Raw genomic sequence first — 20,227 nt, forward strand, 5'->3', positions numbered from 1 at the left:
CCTAGTGTCTCCTCATCTCCAAGTGTCTCCTGTTCCTCCTAGTTCATGGATCGCTGAGGTGTGTGCTCCTCCTGCCTGCATTCCAGCTCCGGTAAAGCCAAAGACCCGGATTACCCCGCTCATCATATCCTTCGAACGATTCCCTCACCATCACATCCTCTGAACCCTACCCCAATACTCTCTGTGACCGAATAAACCTATTGTGATATATACTAACCTGTTGCGTCAGACCTCTTCCGTTACACATCTCTTAAGAGTGCTGTAATAATTCCAAGTTTAAAGATACCTGGTTCTAACCCTAATAGCTCTGCTAATTTTCAACCAATTTCTAACTTACCATTTCAAACTATTAGAGAAGACTGCTGAAGCTCAGGTACATACTGACCTTTTGAATAATAATCAGTTTTAACTATTTCAATCTGGTTTTCATTCATTTTAATGCACTGATGTGCAATGGTTAAATTTACTAATGATCTATTGAGGGCGGCTGACTCTGGACTCTTAACTAAACTCATTCTACTTTATTTAAGTGTGGTCTTTGGTACTATTTCTAATAAAAGCCTCATAGAGATATTAGCTTCTACTGAAATCTCTGGTTACCCCTCTTACCTGGTTTAGATCCTCACTGATCGCACTCATTTTGTTCAGTAATTTTTTGTAGGTAATATTCCTCCGCTGTTAACAGTGGTGTTCCTCAGGGCTCAACCTGGGCCCTTTTTTATTTATTGTTTACCTTCTACTATGTGGTTATATATATATATATATATTTTTTTTTAATGAAATTTAGAATTAATTTCCTTTACTATGGAAAGGACATCCAGATATACTTGTCCTCTAAGCCTAATTACATTCTCCCATGTCTTCCCTTTTGGACTGTTTAGATTAAGTAAAATCATGGTTCTCCTGTAATTTCTTTTTTAAATTAAATGGTGATAAAAAAAGAGATTGGTACTAAATCCAATTTGACAAAATCTGACAGTTTTTTAATTGACTATTGACAACTCCATTGTTTCTTCATCTTTTCAGGACAAGAATTTGGGTGTCATCCTTATAGTAGGCTATCCTTTGAAGCACACAGTAATAATATCACACTGTCTTTATATAATTCCATCTAGGGAATATCAGTTGTCTCAATATCTTACATCTACTAGTAGTGGCATTCTTGCACATGCTTTGATCACTTCATATATTGATTATTGTAATGCTCTTCTCTTTAGTGTACCTCATAAACTTCTTCACAAACCTCAGTTGGTCCAGAACTCAGCTGCCCCTCCCTTGAGTGTTTTGAAGTGCACCTATAAAAATAAAATGCATTTGGTGTCTAATATTGAAAACAAAGAAAGTAGCTTCTTGGATTTATGTATGAATGAATGAATGTTGCTTTGAATGTTAGGTCACATACTGTTACGGGGCTGACGAGACGTGAGACTTGCGGATCCATTCGCAGAGCTTTTTATTGGAGAAGACAGAGACGTGAATGAATGAATGTTGCTTTGAATGTTAGGTCACATACAGAGTAGGAAATCCATAGAAGAAGTGATCTGCTTCGCTGCAGAAGAAAGACTGTTCATACTGGCTGATGAGGTGAGTTTATCTCAAGTAATGTAGCTCTCTGGCAATAAAACGCAAATCTTTCTAAAGCTCTAGCTCAGGGCTGTCCAGTTTGCAAAATGATTAAGAATATGAACACACATCCATCCATCCATCAAGCCAAGATTTCTATAAAAATAAGATGCATAACCATTCAAACTAAATTGTTACACCCTTTGGAAGTGAACTGTGAATTTACATATGAAATTATAGTGATTAAAAAACAAAACAAAAAAACATACATTTAGATTCTTTCCTGTATTTCATGCACATTTTTAAGACAGATTTTATTTATTTATATTTATTTATTTTGTAAATTTGAATATGCACACACAAATACACTATAAAAAGATGTAACTGATGTAACAAATAAATTATATCTCATCTACAGCCCAGAAGGATTGTAGAGAAAAAGTTCAAAGATCCAGTAGTCTACATTTGAAAAAGGAGAAGTCCTTATTTTACTCTGCTGCCACCTATTGATGAAGCATTGCAGATTCAGGATGTTGATCATCTTTTTCATCTGAAAGTGAAAATTTATTCATGTAAAATGAATATATTTTGTTTGGAAACATTACAGAGGAATATTTTTTATGTTCTGTTAAAAACAACAAGTAGGTCTCATTAATATATATTTTTTTTCTTCTTCCCCAACGGGAGTCAGGTGCAGCCCTATGAACGATACACAGGAAAATTATGAAATTTGGCAGACTTGTAATGGTGGTCCTGAACCGTAATTTAACCAACTTTAAGGGTCTCTAGGACAAACTCTTTAGCACCACCACCAGTGCCCATATAATTCTCCATATTAAAATGACTCTGAATTCAAATTGAACTAATAATGGGAGCGGGCCAGTGGGTTTGACGGTTGCACTTTTATTAAATCACCAAATGAAGTACAGTCGTGGCCAAAAGTTTTGGCAGGGACATACATTTTGTGTTTTCCAAAGTTTGCTGCTTCAGTATTTGTAGATTATTTTTCCACATGTTTCTATGGTATACTGAAAACCAATGATAAGCATATAAGTTTTAAAGGCTTTTATTTGCAAAAAAATATATAATGAGTCAATATTTACAGTGTTGACCCACGTTCCCACGAGTTATTATGTTGTGGCCACGACAAAACTAAGTGAACTGAAGACGTCCCCTCCTGGTCACCGTAGTTATGTAATGGTGAAGCCAAAAACCTTATGTTGCTCCAATCGGGATGTTGTGGCACGACCGATATACTTAACTGAAAAAGATCTATAGTGAGGAAAGGTCCGAAATATATGTTGTGCAAGTTTTATAAGCTACAAAACAACGTAGTGGAGGTTGTTGCTGCTAAAAGAGGATCTACTACAGGATCTGCTAATTCCTCTTTGTAATTATCAAGTATTCATGAAAATCCGGTGTATTTGATTGGGGTTGGAGCTAAACTTTGATGGAAGGCAGATTTTCAGGAACAGGATTGAGCAACTCTGATCTACTGGATACTAATTTCAAGGGTTCAATTACTTTCTCCAGTCTCTACTGTGAATGATTACTCAATATCTTCAGTAACAATTTGAGAAGTTATAAATTCAGTCAGATTGTGTTTGTGTATGACTGTGGACAATATCAGACCACATTATAGGAATACTTACATACTACATACTTTCTCTTGCATCTGTACACAACACTCTAAATCATGCTGGAAAATGTCAATTTGTCAATTACAGTCAGTTAGTCTTACCACAGTAGCCATTCAAATAAACCAAACATTAACCCGTCTTAACCGCATCTCCCATTGATTCCCTGTGAAAACCATGAATGGAATGCATGAATGTTTGAATGTTTCACCAATCAGCAACTCAAAATATATATCTAAACTGATCCAATAGTATACAACTGTTCTGATATTTTAATAACCATTCTAAAGTAACAAAATAAAGCGTGTTATTGTCTGTTGGAAATTGGAAGTGTGTTTTGAGCAACTGCTTCACTGCCATCATCACTTACATTCAGGTACATTCAGCATCTGGCTCATATTGGGGATTCGAACCTTTCAGTCAGGGCCAGACTGGGGCGCAATTTCAGGCCGGAAAATCTTACACTCATCCAGGCCACACAGAAAAAAAGGGGCCAACATTGTACCTTTTGGGGTACAACAGCTTGTCACTGGAACAGTACTCTTAAAAGGACTGTTAAGGTATTAGCCTATCTATTAGGGGTAAAAAAGGAACAAAGATTTCCTTTTAAGGGTACTGTTCCAGTGACAAGCTGTTGTACCCCAAAAGGTGCGATTTTGGGCACTTTTTTTGTATATAGCCTATAAATCCACAACCATTTCTGAAACCACAGACAATCCTATTATTTGTATGGCCATCACATAAAAAGGTCTAAATCCTTAGTCTGGGGCCATGGAGAATAATTAAAAGTTCTCTCTTGAACTGCACCATTTCACTTCCCTTTTCTTCATTTTCCCCAATAACTTCACCAGCAGGTCTACTGTTATGAACAGAACTGTGTCCACCTTGTTGAAAACAACCACCTCATTTCTTCAATTTGTTAGCACAGAATGTTATTTATCTTAAAATGACTTAAATACCCTAGTTTTAACAAACCTATGTTTCATACAAATATACACTAAATCCAGAAGAACTGTGGCAATGTCACCAGAATGTTCAGTTTCTTGCACAGGCCAGTCGTTTCGCTTCATAAGACCTCAATATATTGTCAGAAGTCACAGGTATTGATTTTGTGTTGCCTGATTTGCTTTTTTGACTCTCAAAGTGCCTTTGACTTGCATTTTATGAATCACCAAAGAGCTAAAAACGGGTTTAGCTAAAAACCTTCTTTACTGTTCAACTGAAGAAAAAGTCACCTACATCTTTGATGGCCTGAGGGTGAGTAAATAAACAGTGAATTTTCATTTTTGGATGGATTGTCCATTTCAGTGCTGTTTACTTTCATATGTATGTTACCCATATATCAGTTAGAAGTGTATTCTTACAATTAAGAAACCACTACAATGTTTTTATTAGGCATAGTCATAAACTTGCCGTGGCGGAGCAGACAGTTCATGGGGGGGCCGTGGCAAAGCAGACAGTTCGGAGGGGGCCATGGTGGAGCGGCCTCCATGGCCTTGGCCTCGGCCCTTGGCCCGGCCTCTACAGCCAGAGCCCTATAGCCTCCCCCAAAAGTATTCCTTGGGGGACATTTTGGGTTCTGAGGCCCTGGACGTGGGGACTGGAGCCCTCTCTGGGGTGGGCATAAGAGCAGAAGCCCTCTCTGGGCTTCATTTGGGAACAGAGTCCTTCTCTGTGCTTGACGTGGGAACTGGAGCCCTTTCTGGAGCGGACTCAGGGGCTGGAGCCCACAGTCTCTTCCTCCGCATTCTCCTCTTTTGAGCAGAGGTGAAGGAGACTGCTTCTGTCAGCTGAGGGCTTGGAAGTGAATCGGCCGGGAAATAGAAATAGAAATCTTTTGTACCATTTTAAATGACTTTACTGTCATTTTTGATCACTTTAATGTGTCCTTGATTAATAAAAGTATCAATTATACGGTCTCAAACTTCTGAACGGTAGTGTATGAATGTTCCAGTTCTTGCTGTTTTCACTGTCATTATCACTGCTCGCTTCAGTGTGTGTCTCTGATTGGTCAATAGGCAGCGGTGGGTGTGGCCCAGATAATCAGAGCGTCAGTGACATCATTAACCTCGAGATGTTGCAACTTGGATCCAAACTGAAATCAAGTAACACACAGGTAATAATTACATACATTCACATTTCCCATTTCTGGAAACTAGCAAGTGCAGACGGATTGTAAATAATTGGCCTGCATCCACATAATCATGAACCACACACTCCCACAGACAGCTTTAAATATTATGAAACCTTTGAAAAAAAAAAAGAGATCACAAATGGAAAAGATTGCATAAAAACACCATTACAGCGTATGTTTGTATAAATGTGTATCCCCTCATATAGATCTGTCTACCAGTTTAATGTACATAACAAAAGCAGAGTGTTGGATTATGTAATGAATAGAGTATTTTCATCTCTCTCTTTAGTCAGGCTGGTCCTGTCCTTCCTGTACATTCATAAATACGTCTACGAGACCCGGCTGTGAAATCTGCAGCACAGATCGACCCAATCCTCCCAATCACAGCAGCGTTCAGCAGGTGATTCACTCACACCTGCACCTGCTCACTGTGCTGAACACTCTGTGTGCTGATGATTATTCTCTTTCTGTTTTAGGAAAAAGCAAGAAGAGCGAACCAGTGAAACTCAGCATACCAAGATATTTTGGACAATGCTTTGCTCTAGCTTTATGGGATCAGTTTGAGGAAGGTTCTCTTCTATTCCAGCATGACTGTGCCTCAGTGCACAAAGCAAGGTCCAGAAAGACATGGCTGGATGAGTCTGGTGTGAAAGAACACAACAAATCACAAATGCACAACTGGATGAATAAGCAAAAATGCTTGTTTGAGACATGACTCCAAATGGGATGTTAATTCTGTAGATGATTTTCATTCCTCTCCTGTGGTGAGAAGTTGAGCAGGGAATAGTCATCCATTTATCCCAAAATATCTTTGTTAATGTCTCAAGGAGCACGACCCACTCTTGGGACTTTGCTCCTATAAGCAAAATTTCCATATAGGACCAAAGATTCAGGTTTAATAACTAAACACGTGATAAGGACTGGTTTTGAACATTCAGCTAACTGTGAAGATCTTGAATTCAATTGGTCCATCAGACCAGGAAAGTTGACTAACCAAGTGAATTAGACAACACAGAAAATACTCACAATTCAAGATCCTAACACTGTTAAACAACAATGTCCTTCCTGAAAGAGATCAGCCCGTTGGTGAAGAACAGTTTTCTCTCTGGAATTGATGTTTTATCGAGGCGCGCGGCACAGATCACAGCTGAAATACAACAGGTGTGGTATTACTTTGATAATAGTCTCTCATCTTTTATTCTTTTATAGAATTAATAGAGTATTTGGGTGCAAATTCATCCAACTCTAGGCAGCATGGATAGATTGGTGGCATGCCCTTATTTGTGGAAAACCTGTTGCCTTTTCATTTAATTTACTTTAATTTTATATTAATTTATGTTTAATTTAATAATTTTTTTTTACTTGTATCATATTGGAATTAGATAACCAATTAAAAATCTGGATCCTGAAGTAAAACCAGCCGAGAATCACCGATTAACTGAACTGCCTCTTATTCTGAAACTTATTTTTAAGCAGTAGTCTGATTTTATGGTTATACGGGGAAACATTAATTCCTTTTGTGATTTTTATGTCAATTGATTTTAGGATGAGAGAAGAAACTATAACGAGGTGCTTGATTTATCTTCTGGAGATCTGCACAGAGGAGGAATAAAACCCATCACCTTTGTTCGTCAAGTGGGTAGAAACTTTATTTATATCAGTCAGAGAACAGAAATAACACATCGAAAAAAATTGTTTAAAATAATTTATTAAAAATGAAAATATCAATTATTAATCATTATTACTAATATGACTCACTGTTACTGATTTATCATGCAGCTCAAAGCATTATGGGTACACTCTCTCGTCAGTCTATTCTGATTCATCAACACAGTTTCACTGATCCATAATAAACCCAAGACCCAGGATAGAGCGTCTGAGTGAATGTGGTCTGGACTGTGTGGATGAGGCTCATTGTGTCAGAGACGCTGTAGAAGGACAGAGTTCCTGCACTGTGATCCACAAACACTCCTATTCTGCTGCTGATGGACTCTACAGAGAGATCAGTCTTTGTGTTATTGTGTATGAATGAGTATCTGGATTTAGAGCAGCGCAAACTCCAGGACTGATCATTATATCCAAACATACACTTTTTACCCCGTCCCTTCCTGCTGATGCTCTTATATGACACTGATATATACACACCTCCACTCCACTCAATCTCCCAGTAACAGCGTCCACACACTCTCTCTCTACACAACAGAAAGTCATGTGATTCCTGGTTCTGTGTTTGAGGGACGTCTGTAAAACAGGATCCTCATTCCTGGTGAGTTTAGTTTCAACAGACTGCCAGGGTCTGGCGTCTGGTGTTTCTCCCTCTCATTTCCCACTCGCCATTTCCCATCCTCCCGGACTCCTTTACCTTAACTCCACACACCTGTGCACTTACTCACACACACACAGCTGTTGCCCATCCTGATGGCTATTTATACTCCTTCCCCATGCCTCTCTGGGCGGATTATTAATTGTTGATACGTGACTGATGCAAGCTCTAAGTGGCCGTATTGTGTCAGATTCCGTTTTCTGTTCTGAGCCTGTGGTCAGATTCTAAGCTATGTTTGTGTTTCTGTTTTGGTGTTTACTTTGTTTTTCCCTGCAGTTAATAAAAACCTGCATTTGGACACAGAACCTTGTTTACACGGTGTGTTCCGTGACACAGACCCGACTATTATTAAAGTAAACACAAAGGCCTTGACTAGTTGATTCAGGTGCATTTAATTAGAGATCAAACTAAACCCTGTGGGAAAGTGACTCTCCTGGAATAGGAATGGGAAACCCTGATGATGAAATGTCTACTAGATGTCAGTCTCAGACAAACACTCAAAGAACACAAGTTACAGAGAAGCAGGAATCTGCAGTAATACTGCATCCTAATTACTACACTTGTACTGCAGGACTGAAAACTGTCCAGATTTACAGTTTCTTCATAATCACACTGATAAATCTGTTTTCTCAATCTTCAGCCGGCTGGCAGGGGCTGCCACTGACGGGTCACATGATGTGCAGTATCATGAGCCTGCACTCTGTTGAACCTCCTTGGCAGTCAAAGTCTCCTCCCTGAAGTTCGCCTACTTGTTGGTAGCTTGAGATTGATACAGCTCCCCATGAGCTGGTTTAAGTCGATCAACAGTAAACCATTCAGTACGGCCCCAAATATACACTGGAAATGTTTTGACTCCAGCGTCCAGAACACGAAACAGTCCATCATACAGGGGACTCAATGAATTTTGCTGAGCATCATGATGAATGAACATAAACTCAGCTGTAAGAAGTCCTTGGGGATCCAAGCGGTCATGCAGAGAGTTAGGAACTGGTTTGAAAGCATTTATTCTGTCTAAGGGGCAGGCTGGTCAGAGGATAAAGCCCATGACCTTGTGCTCTCTGGAATAAAATCTCTCTGATCATACACTAACTCTGCTGAGGAAGTTTGAAGATCCTCCTCAGGAGCTGTCCGCAGGTCCAGCAGGACCCAAGGTAGCCGCTCCACATCGTCTGTCAGACTGGCCCTAAGTATAGTTTTGAGAGAGCTATGAAAACATTCACAAAGGCCATTTGTCTGAAGTGGCACTCCAAGGATTCGAGCACCTCTGCCCACAACTCAGACAAAAATTGAGAGCTGTGATCAGAAGATATGCTCGATGGCATGGCAAAACGTGCTACCCATTACAATTGGTTACAAATTTGATATCCGATTATGGGCAAATGATTAAATATTGGGGAAAATATTGGTAAAACCGATTATCGGTCGATCTTTAGTCAGTGCCATTGACATCAACAACTACAATTTTTTATGTATATTGCATAGGGATGCATGATATTATCGGAATGTTATCAGAATCAGCCGATAAAGGCTTAAAATGTACAAATTTTTTGAAAAATGTTTTTTAAATATGCCGATATGCCTTGCTGATAAGACGGATAGCTCACATGTGCTCAGGCTGTGATAGTGATAAGATCACGAAAATAACTAGTCTGTTTTGATTTAAAGGTCAGAAGCTATAGCTGACATGAATAAAATTCACAAACATGACACTTGTAAATTAAATAATTGAATATATAAAGATTTACTGTGTCATATGTAATATATTTTTTTCAAATGGAATATGAAAACTTAAATATAAGGAGCTCTAAAAAAATTTTTAGAATTTTAACATTTTAGACCATCTATTAATGTTAAATCCACAAATAAAATGTTAAGGTTTCAACTACATCTGTCTGAGAAAAAATACAGAAGATATTGATTTTATTACAGTTATTTTCAAGGCTTTCAATGTACTCTGATGGTACATGATGGACCTGATGGTGCAGGAGACCACCAAGATCACGCAGATGTCCACATCCAGGGAGCTGATGAGGCAGGAGACCACCAAGGTGAATCAGGCAGGACTGGAACAAAGAGCACAGAGAGGTTAACAATGGCCTCAGTGGCCGTAACAGGACAAACAGACAGTTCAGAAACAGCATCTTTGGCCGTAACACGGTGAGCAGAGAGTTCAGGGGCAGCCCTTTTGACCGTGACAGGACAGGCAGAGAGTTCAAAGACGACCTCCTTGGTCGTGAAAGGACAGACAGAGACTTCAAAAACGGCCTCCTTGATCATGACAGGGCAAACAGAGAGTTCAGGTCCGGCCTTCTTGGCCATGACTGAACAGTCAGAGAGTCCAGAAACAACCTTCTTGGTAATTGCAGGACAAACAGAGAGTTCATGATCGGCCTTCTAGGCCATGACAGGGCAAACAGAGAGTTCAAGAATGGCCTCCTTGGCCGTAACAGGACAAACCGAGAGTTCAAGAATGGCCTCCTTGGCCGTGACAGGACAAACAGAGAGTTCAGGAACGGACTCTTTGGCCAGGACAGGGCAAACCGAGAGTTCAAGAATGGCCTCCTTGGCCGTGACAGGACAAACAGAGAGTTCGTAAATGGGTGCCCATGCCCTAAGAGGAGCTGAAGCGGACACCACTGCCACCTCTGAAGGATCTGCAGAGGAAGCTGCCACCTCGGTAGGAGCTGGAGCGGATGCTGCCAACTCAGGAGGTTCTGCAGCTGGTACCGCCATCTCTGGAGTTGGTTCTGGACCAGACTCATAGACTGGAGCATGCTCTGGTGCGGACTCATGGACTAGAGCGGGTTCTGGACCAGACTCATAGACTGGAGCGGGCTCTGGAGCAGATTTATGGACTAGAGTGGGTCCTGGATCAGACTCATGCACTGGAGCGGGCTCAGGGACTGGAGCCATCTTTGTACTGTGCTCAAGAGCTAAAGTCATAACTAGACTACTGTCAGGAGTCAGAGCCATCCCTAAACCAATGTCAGGGACACTGAAAACTGAGCTTTGTACACTGACACCAGCGGTGGAACCTCCACACTGGATGCCAGTGAACCAATCAGCAAAGGTGCAAATTCCAAAAATTCATTAGCGACCCTCGAGGACCACTTTGTTTGAGCACAGATCTTAAAGGTTCATTTAGACCAGGGGTGGGCAAACTTGGCCCTTCCAGGCCACTTTCCTTCAGAGGTTAACTCCAACCCTAATCAAACACACCTGAACCAGCTAATCATTGTCTTCAAGACTACTAGAAGGCTACAGGCAGGTGAGTCATATCAGGGTTGGATCAAATCTCTGCAGGAAAGTGGCCTGGAAGGGCCAAGTTTGCCCATCACTGATTTAGACCATTGCAAAAGAAGTGTATGAGTGCACAGTCTGGGAAATCAGAGTGATGAGCAATGTCAAGAAAATCTTGGATGTGGATCTTGGATGATTACTTGAGTACTGGGTCCATGATTGGTCTGGGTCGTTAAATAAAGCTGCTGGATCCGGGTGTGGCTGAGTATTCTGTAATAAGGGGACGTGACATCGGAGATGTAGATCCAAATGCAGGCTTTAATAGACAGACAGGCAGGGTCCAGTACCAGCAAACAGTAACAAACAAGGTAATCCAAAAGGGTAATCCAAAAACAGGTAAAGGTCAGGGCAGGCAGCAAACGATCATAAAACAGATAAACAGTCCATGATCAAACACACAAAGGCAAGGCAAGACAAGGCGGAAAACAGGAAAATGTTACAGGCTAACAATACTCTGCGACGTGTCAGTATGCAATCTTTATAGTCCTCATAATATGAAACAGGTAATAGCAGATAACGAGTTCCTAGGCAGAGGGAACCAGGAAAATGGAGTCCAGGGTGAGCAGTAAATATTAAGGAATGTAGTTCCCTCTAGCAGAGCTCATGGGCACTCCAGTTGGCGATCGTAACAATTGGTCAATCTCTAATTATTTTTATTTGCAGGTCCTTGCTGCCTGCTTTTATCCAGCCCTTTTGGAGGATGACAGTCTGCCATTAGATGTTAAACAAAGGGCCGAAAGTCTCCTTAGAGAATGCGATGGTGGAAGCATAGGTGAGTTTTTGTCCCTGCAGTAAATATACTGGCATACCTTGCTGTTTTCATACATTTAAGCACCTTAAACTTCAAATCTCTTCAGGCTCATATACAGATTCAAGTGGAATCACCAAAATTAAACACTGCGTGTCTCAGTTCATTACCAGGAGAGATGGAGGAGTTCCTTCCTCACCTGACAACATCTTCATCAAGTCTGGGTCACAGACGGCTCTCATGGTTCAGTCAACAAAAATCATTTATCGTCATATGAATACTTTCCTTTAAAAACGTATAATTGGACATGGTATGTGGCACTTTATTCCAGACTGACTTAATATTTTCTCTGTAGATTATGCTGAAGCTGCTGATTCATAGCAAGGACTCGTGTCAGACTGGTGTGCTCATACCTGTACCCACATACGCTTCATTTACTCTGGCTGTGGAAGAACAGGGAGCTGCCATCATACCGTACCATTTGTGTGAGGAGCAGGGCTGGATGCTGCAGGTGGAGGAGCTTCGCAAGGCACTTCATACAGGCAGAAAGACCTGCAATCCAGTCGCACTTTATATCTGCAACCCAGGGAATCCAACAGGTAGAGTAAGAAATTATCCTCATTATTGCAAGAAATCTGTGCAGTCTAACTTGGTTAAAGCCTGTTTACCTTCATTATCCTGTCTAAAAACATACATTATACTGTACATTCTTCTCTTACCATTGTTATTATTCCTTCATCTCTTACGAGTGCTGTAATAATTGCAAGGATAAAGAAAACTAGTGCTGCTGACCCTACTAACTTTTCTAATTTTTGACCAATTTCTAATTTACCATTTCTTTCAAAAATACTGTAGAATACTGTTGAAGCTCAGGTCCATGCTCACCTTTTGAATAATAATCTATTTAAACAATGTCCGCCTGGTTTTTGTCCATTTCATAGTACAGAAACTGCAATGGGTAAAGTTACTAATGATCTATTGATGTTGGCTGATTCTGGACTCTTAACTGTACTCATTCAAAATCCTAATACAGAGATTAGCTTCTATTAGAATCTGTGGTACCCCTCTTACCTGGCTTAGATCAGTTTGTTCAATTATAAAAATGTAGGCCATGTACTTCATTTGTTACTACTGGTGTTCCTCAGGGCTCTGTATTGTGCCCTCTTTTATTTATTATTTACCTTCTACCACTTGGTTATATTATTAGGAAATTTGGGATTCATTTTCATTACTATGCAGTAATGAAAATGAATCCCAAATTTCCTAATAATGCAGTAATGAAAATGAATCCCAAATTTCCTAATAATATAACCAGTGTGTGCAGTTTTGCAGTGTGTGGATGACACCCAGCTCTGTCCTCTAAGCCTGATTCCATTCCATTCCATTTTTGTAATTTTCTTCAATTAAATGGTGATGAAACCGAGGTTAGTAATAAATTAAATTTGACTAAATCTGACAGTTTTTATTGACTATTGATAACTCTATAGTTTCTCCATCTTCTCAGGACAAGAGTTTGGGTGTCATCCTTATAGTAGCCTATCCTTTGAAGCACACATTAATAATATGACTTGGTCTGTATATAATTCCATCTAGAGAATATCAGTCATCTGTATGTCTTGCATCTACTATTACTGGCGTTCTTGTACATGCCTTCACATATTGCTTACTGTAATGCCTCTCCTCTTTGGTGTACCTAACTTTGCCCACTGTTTTGAAATGCACTTATAAAAATTAAATGCATTTAGTGTCCAATATTGAAAACAAGGAAAGTAGCTCCTTGAATTTATGAATGGATGAATAAATGTTACTTCGAATATTAGGTCACATACAGAGTAGGAAATCCATAGAAGAAGTGATCCGCTTTGCTGCAGAAGAAAGGCTCTTTATACTGGCTGATGAGGTGAGTTTATCTCAGGTAACGTAAGAGCTCTCTGTAAATAAAATACAAATCTTTCTAAAGCTGCAGATCAGGGGTGTCCATTCCTGCTCCTGGAGGGTCATCTTCCAGCAGAGTTTAGCTCTAGCTTTAACCCTCCCATTGCATTCAGGTCAGTTTTGACCCGGAAGCGGTACATACATTTTTCTAAAAAATCTATTGTTTTAAGTATGGGAAAAACTTTGCAAATTGATAAAGATTACCAAAATACTCATTTAATTCTTTTATTGAAATTTTTTAATTGGAAAAAAATGGGGCGGTCGTGGCCTAGTGGTTAGTTTTCACTTTAAAATTCATTTTTAAAGATATATAGCCATTAAAACTAAATTGTTACACCTTCTGCGTTCGGGTCAGTTTTCTGAGGCTTTTTTAGCCTCTTTCCTGCATCTCACGCACACATTTAAGACTGAATTTCATTGTTAAATTTAAATATGCACACACACACACACACACACAACACCCATTGGGGTGTAGAGCAAAATAGTCTACATTTGAAAAAAAGGAAAGAGTTTGAAAGAGGAGTGAGTCTACCTGCTGCCACCTATTGTTGGAGTATTGCAGATTCAGGCTGTTGATCATCTTATTCATATTTTGTTTGAATACATTCTTGGGAATATTTATATTGTTTTGAAATTGTTTTGTAAAAAAAATGTAGGGTTCATAAATTTGGAGTGTTTTTGAGCAGCATGAGTTTTAAAAAATCCATAATATACTGATAATAATACTGGTAATTATACTGGCATAATATACTGATAATAATAATAATAATTAATCACATCTGAACCAGCTAATCAAGGAGTCCAGGACCACTAGAAAATTCCAGACAGGTGTGTTGAAGCTAAACTCAGAATAAAGTGGCCCTGAAGGAGCAGGATTGGAAACCTCTGCTCTAGAACCTTCCTTTGACATGTTCGGTCATTTGTTTCTCTTCAGGTGTATCAGAGCTGTGTTTATGGAGATGATACTGAGTTTTATTCCTATAAGAAGGTGTTATCAGAAATGGGCTCTACTATTTCCAGCACTGTGGAAATGGCCTCCTTCAATTCTGTCTCTAAGGGCTTCATGGGAGAGTGAGTCGTTGTGCTCCTGAATGTTATGAGGGGCATCTGTTGGTGTTATTATTCTTTTTTCAAAGGGAGTCAGTGGCAGCCCTATGAATAGTATAAAATGACTCTGAATTAAAATTGAACTAATAATGGGAGTGGGCCAGTCGCTTTGACGGTGGCACTTTTATTAAATCACCAAATGAAGTAAATTATAGCAAATCTGTGTTAGTCCTCTTCTTGAGCGCTCTTTGCGTCCAGGTGTGGGCTTCGTGGAGGCTACATGGAGCTGGTGAATCTCGACCCTGCGGTGAAGCAATACGCTAGTAGACTTTTTTCAACTAGGTCCTGCCCGCCTGTTGTTGGACAAATTGCACTTGACCTCATGGCAGATCCTCCGAAACCTGGTGATCCTTCATACCCCACCTTCTCTGAGGTTGGTGTGCTCCATATTAACACTTAAAGTGCCCCATTATGCTATTTAAAAAGCTCCTACAATAGGTTCACGTGCGTCCAAAGTTAAAAAAAAACTTTAATTTTCTTATACATTACAGCATTATCTTTTTTCTCACAGTCTCTAGAACAGTTGAAATTATGAGTCAAAATAGTGACACTGTCAACTATGTTACCTGTCAGCCAATACTGTTTGTCTGTAACATAGCTGACAAACTCACCAGGGAAGCTATCTTTTTCTTTGTAATATCAAATGATTAAGCTTATGATTAAGCTCACTGATAAATATATCAACTAAAACCAATAGTTGTTTTATTTTGAGAAAGCAGATTGTTTTTCACTTTCTTCCTGTGTGAAATGTACCCAAAGTTCTAGAATATACAATCAAGCACGCTTCACCAAGGTGTTCATTAGAAAATTACAGACAGATGTGATGATGCAGGGTTGGAACTGAACTCTAAGAAGGTAGCTCTGGCATTCCCTGTTTTAAAGACTCACCAGATAGTCACATGCATTGGTTGACCTGATATAAAAGAACTGATAAAAGTTTAAAAGGGCCAACAATAGTAGTCAAACTACTTATCAGTCTATCGAATTTTCTTGATTTTGAATTGGACTGAATGAATCTTTTCTATCAGGAGGTCCAGGCCATTAAAAATACGATATGTAAAAACACTGGTCGGATTCAGGAGGTCTTTGCTGAGCTGCCGGGGATCAGCTGCCAGCCACTGAAGGCCGGGTTTTTTGTCTTCCCCTGTCTACACTTCTCTCTGAAGGCAATAAAATGGGCCAAGGTGAGAATCTGTGTATTTCACCAATTTGTAAGTGACTGAATTAAAAGTACTGTTGTAATGCCGGAGCAGATATGCATGACCTCAAGCTTATCAGGGACTCATAAAAATCTGAGATGCATGCTCAATGTTGTGCAGATCTTATAAGAAGCTACAGGAAACATTTGGTGGAGGTTGTTGCTGCTAAAAGAGGATCTACTACAGGATCTGCTCATTCCTGTTTGTAATTATCAAGTGTTCATGAAAATCCGGTGTATTTGATTGGGGTTGGAGCTAAACTTTGATGGAAGGCAGATTTTCAAGAACAGGATTGAGCAACTGGATACTAACTTCAAGGGTTCAATTACTTTTTCCAGTGAATGATTGCTGAATGTATTTGATTAAAATTTTGGGAAAGTACAACTGTTTGCATGTTATTAGTTTAGTCAGATTGTGTTTGTCTAGAATTGTGACCAATATCATTTAACATTATTGGAAACTGTACATTCATTTCGATGACACTGAGAGAAGCAAACATAGAAATACAGTTCATAAACGCATTCTAGGATTGTGTCTGGAACTGATATTTTACAGAGTAACCAGAGGCGGACTTATTGATTAGAGGGCCAAATAATTTTGTCTAGTGACGTGGCCATGAAGAATGGTAAATGTTTGCCTCTACTGGTAAATAATGGTATTACACTATTATACAAAGAAATAAAACAGTGCTTCTCCATTGAAGGCCAATAAAAAGTAGTATATTTACACAAAATGTGTGCCATCATCCAGTCAGCATTGCAATCTATTTATTAATTTAACGAATGCCTTTATCGGAAGCAAGGAACATCCCAAGTAATTTGTAATTTTCCTGAGCTGTGAAGGCATAACTGTCTCGATACACATGATCTGTGATCAGTTGCACTGTCTTCAGTCCAGCCATAAATTCTGAATACCTCAGCGAACAAATGCATTAATCGGACTGTAGTTCCCATGTTTTCTTTTAAAGTTGTTTTCTCTTCATAGAAAAGACAGATGGAACCAGACATGCTGTACTGTTTGTGTTTGCTGGAGGAAACCGGTCTGCATGTGAGGCCGGGCTGTGAATACGGACAGAGAAAAGACAGCCATCACATCAGGTTTGTGCACTGCCACTGTTGTGAGTTACTGCATGCATGTGAATGGTAGCCTCACACAAAACACTCTAAATGTGAATTTGTCAATTACAGTCAGTCTTTCCACAGTAGCCATTCAAATAAACCAAACATTGCATCTCCCATTGATTCCCTGTGAAAACCCGTTCTTATTGTTTCTCAGGCTTTTTGTGGCAACTCAAGAGAACATAATGGAAGATGCTCTGCAAAGACTGAAGACGTTCCACACGCGATTCATGAAGGAGTTTTCTTAGTGTCATCTTCAGATTATCAGATCTGTTTAACCCTGGAATGCATGAATGTTTCACCAATCAGCAACTCAAAATATATATCTAAACTGATCCAATAGTATACAACTGTTCTGATATTTTAATTACAATTGCAAAGTGGAAAAATAAAGCATGTTTCATTATGTTTTGGAACTTGGTCGGGTGTTTTGAGCAACTGGTTACTTTCAGCATCTGGCTCTTATTGGGGATCTGAACCTTTCAATACATTATTCTCAAAACTTTTTCACTCATGTCACAGATTTGCAGTAATCTACTGTACATGTATTTCAGTGTGAGTAAATTGTTCAATTGTACACATTTTGAGTGCTTCCAGTTATTTCACCTGTACAAAAACACTCAATCATGCTTCTCGATATTGCAAACTGGTATTTGCTATCGTACTAATTTAATGCATTATCGTAATCATAAACACTGGTTTGTAGCACAAATAATTTTACTGTTAACTGCACTTTGTTATTCTTTGGTCTCGCAAATTCAAAGAAAAAAGCTGGATTGTACAGACAGCAGCTGAAATATTCTTCAGATATCTTCTTATACGACATAAGGGTGAAGAAAGGCTGACGATTTTCATATTTCACTCTTAAAAATAAAGGATGCCATAGAATAACCCTTTTGTCTAAATGGTTCCATAAAGAACCTTTAACATCTGAAGAACCTTTCTGTTTCACAAAAGCTTCTTTGTGGCGAAAGAAGGTTCTTCAGATTATAAAAAGGTAAGAAAGAGATGTTCTTTGACTGAATGCTTCTTTGTGGAACCAAAAATAGTTCTTCTGTGGCATCGCTGTGAAGAACCTTTAAAACATCTTTATTTTTAAGAGTGTTGGGTGAATTATGCCTTTGAATGTCATGCACAACAGCACAAACTATTTTTTTATTTGTAGCAATAGCCAACAATACATTGTATGGGTCACAATTAAAAACATCTTTATTTTTAAGAGTGTTGGGTGAATTATGCCTTTGAATGTCATGCACAACAGCACAAACTATTTTTTTATTTGTAGCAATAGCCAACAATACATAGTATGGGTCACAATTATACATTTCTCTTTTATGCCAAAAATCATTAGGATATTAAGTAAAGATCATGTTCCTTGAAGATATTTTGTAAATGTCCTACCGTAAATATATCAAAACTTAATGTTTGATTAGTAATATGCATTGCTAAGAACTTCATTTGAACAACTTTAAAGGCTATTTTCTCAATATTTAGATTTTTTTGCACCCTCAGATTCCAGATTTTCAAATAGTTGTATCTCAGCCAAATATTGTCCGATCCTAACAAACCATACATCAATGGAGAGATTATTTATTCAGCTTTATTCAGCTGATGCATACATCTCAATTTCACAAAATTGACCCTTATGACTGGTTTTGTGGTCACATATAAACAAATAAGAGAGAAAATATATAATCAATAAATAAAAAGGCATAGCTCACTTATTCAATTTTAATGAATAGTGAATAAGGATATTATAAAGTAGCAGGGGGATTGAAGAGTGTATCCTAGTATTTTAAACATTTCACAGACTTTTTGTTTTTTAACAATCTTATTGAAGAAATATAAAAGTCCAAGTCAGAACAAAACAAATTTAACATAGGAGATGAATTAAGAAATGTTTCTTTATGTATGTGAAATTTTGCTAATAAAATAAAAAGGTTAACAATAAATTCTAGATCCTTGCTTTTGTTTTCATAATACAAGATAACATCCTTTAAAGTAAAGCAACAATTAATATTTATTAAATTAAATATAACATCTGCCAAATCAATCCAAAACGTGTTTACGACTTTACAGTCAAAAAATTAGTGAGTCAGTATCTCTTTCTCATTATTACAAAAACAGCATATATCATCAATATCAGTGAATCTCGAAGTTAACGATTTAGAAGAGTAAATGGTAAGTAGAATTTTTAAATGCATTTCTTTTATTTTATTATTAATACAATATTTAAAAGGAATCAGCCAAGCTCTTCTCCAGTCAATATTCTCAATTATAGAGTTCCAAAAAAATAAAAATCCCTCTAGAAGATATTTAATTTTGTTTTTGGAAGATATTATAAATATGTTTGTTATTGCATTTTTTCTCAGTTAGCTCAACGCCTTCCAAAATTATTATTATGTAATACATATTGTGATTGCAAACGTGTCAATAAAGAGACTTTTATTTTATTCCCGATTACATTTAAAACACAGTATTGAAAATCAAATCACATATTTAAATAAACTCGGGAAAAATATGATTTTTGTATTATTTTGCATAAGCCTAAGTGATGAAATCAGAGATTTGAACTGAAGAGGAAATAGAGACTTTTATTTTGGCGTCATGACGTCACGCGTCGGCGGAGGACAGGTTTGTGGTTTGCAGCGCTTCAGTGTTCAGTGTTTAAAGCGATGCGAAACGTTAAAGTTGCTTAGAAGTTCTGCTGTTATCAACACGGAAATATTACTGAAGCCACTGTGCATTAGTGATGTGAAGTGAGTGCAGAGTGTTACAGAATGCAGTGCTGTACCGGTTCGAGGCCTGCTCGCACTGAGAGTGAAGCAAGAGTGCAGAATAAGAATGATACATATATATATTCTCACTCTGCATCGCTCCATTTATTACTGAAGCTGCATTTTTCTTTTCGATCAGTAGCCTTTATAGTCCTTCAGAATCAGAGCTTTATAGCCAGGTACAGTATGTTCACACATACGACGCATCTGTGTTGATGACAGAAACAGAAACAGTGACAGACCAGACACACAGAATTAAAGGAAATAACTAAAATATTTTCAAAAAAACTATATACAAAATAGACAATAGATGGTATTAGTGTGTACAGGTATGTTATGGATAAATGCAAGAAATGTAAATAAGAAGTAGTGTGTGTTAATATATA

The 20,227-nt window shown here is 38.4% G+C and overlaps 1 protein-coding gene and 1 long non-coding RNA gene across 2 annotated transcripts; both read left to right on the plus strand.

Moving 5' to 3' along the window:
* Window positions 1-5,094: 5,094 nt before the first annotated feature.
* On the plus strand, window positions 5,095-5,845 carry LOC107565516 (uncharacterized). The gene is made up of 3 exons (XR_001606384.1): window positions 5,095-5,316; window positions 5,624-5,734; window positions 5,811-5,845. It is a non-coding gene; the product is annotated as an uncharacterized lncRNA (long non-coding RNA).
* A 545-nt stretch (window positions 5,846-6,390) lies between these two features.
* LOC107565526 (alanine aminotransferase 2) lies at window positions 6,391-17,393 on the plus strand. The gene is made up of 11 exons (XM_016250774.1): window positions 6,391-6,420; window positions 6,880-6,969; window positions 11,621-11,729; window positions 11,815-11,948; window positions 12,061-12,304; window positions 13,526-13,605; window positions 14,575-14,711; window positions 14,946-15,120; window positions 15,776-15,931; window positions 16,931-17,043; window positions 17,222-17,393. The coding sequence occupies exons 1-11, from the start codon at window positions 6,391-6,393 to the stop codon at window positions 17,310-17,312; spliced, it is 1,359 nt and encodes a 452-aa protein (XP_016106260.1). The 3' UTR covers window positions 17,313-17,393.
* The last annotated feature ends 2,834 nt before the right edge of the window (window positions 17,394-20,227 follow it).

The sequence above is a fragment of the Sinocyclocheilus grahami genome, unplaced genomic scaffold (assembly GCF_001515645.1).
Source record: "Sinocyclocheilus grahami isolate Dianchi unplaced genomic scaffold, SAMN03320097.WGS_v1.1 scaffold1006.1, whole genome shotgun sequence".
Lineage (NCBI taxonomy): Eukaryota > Metazoa > Chordata > Actinopteri > Cypriniformes > Cyprinidae > Sinocyclocheilus > Sinocyclocheilus grahami.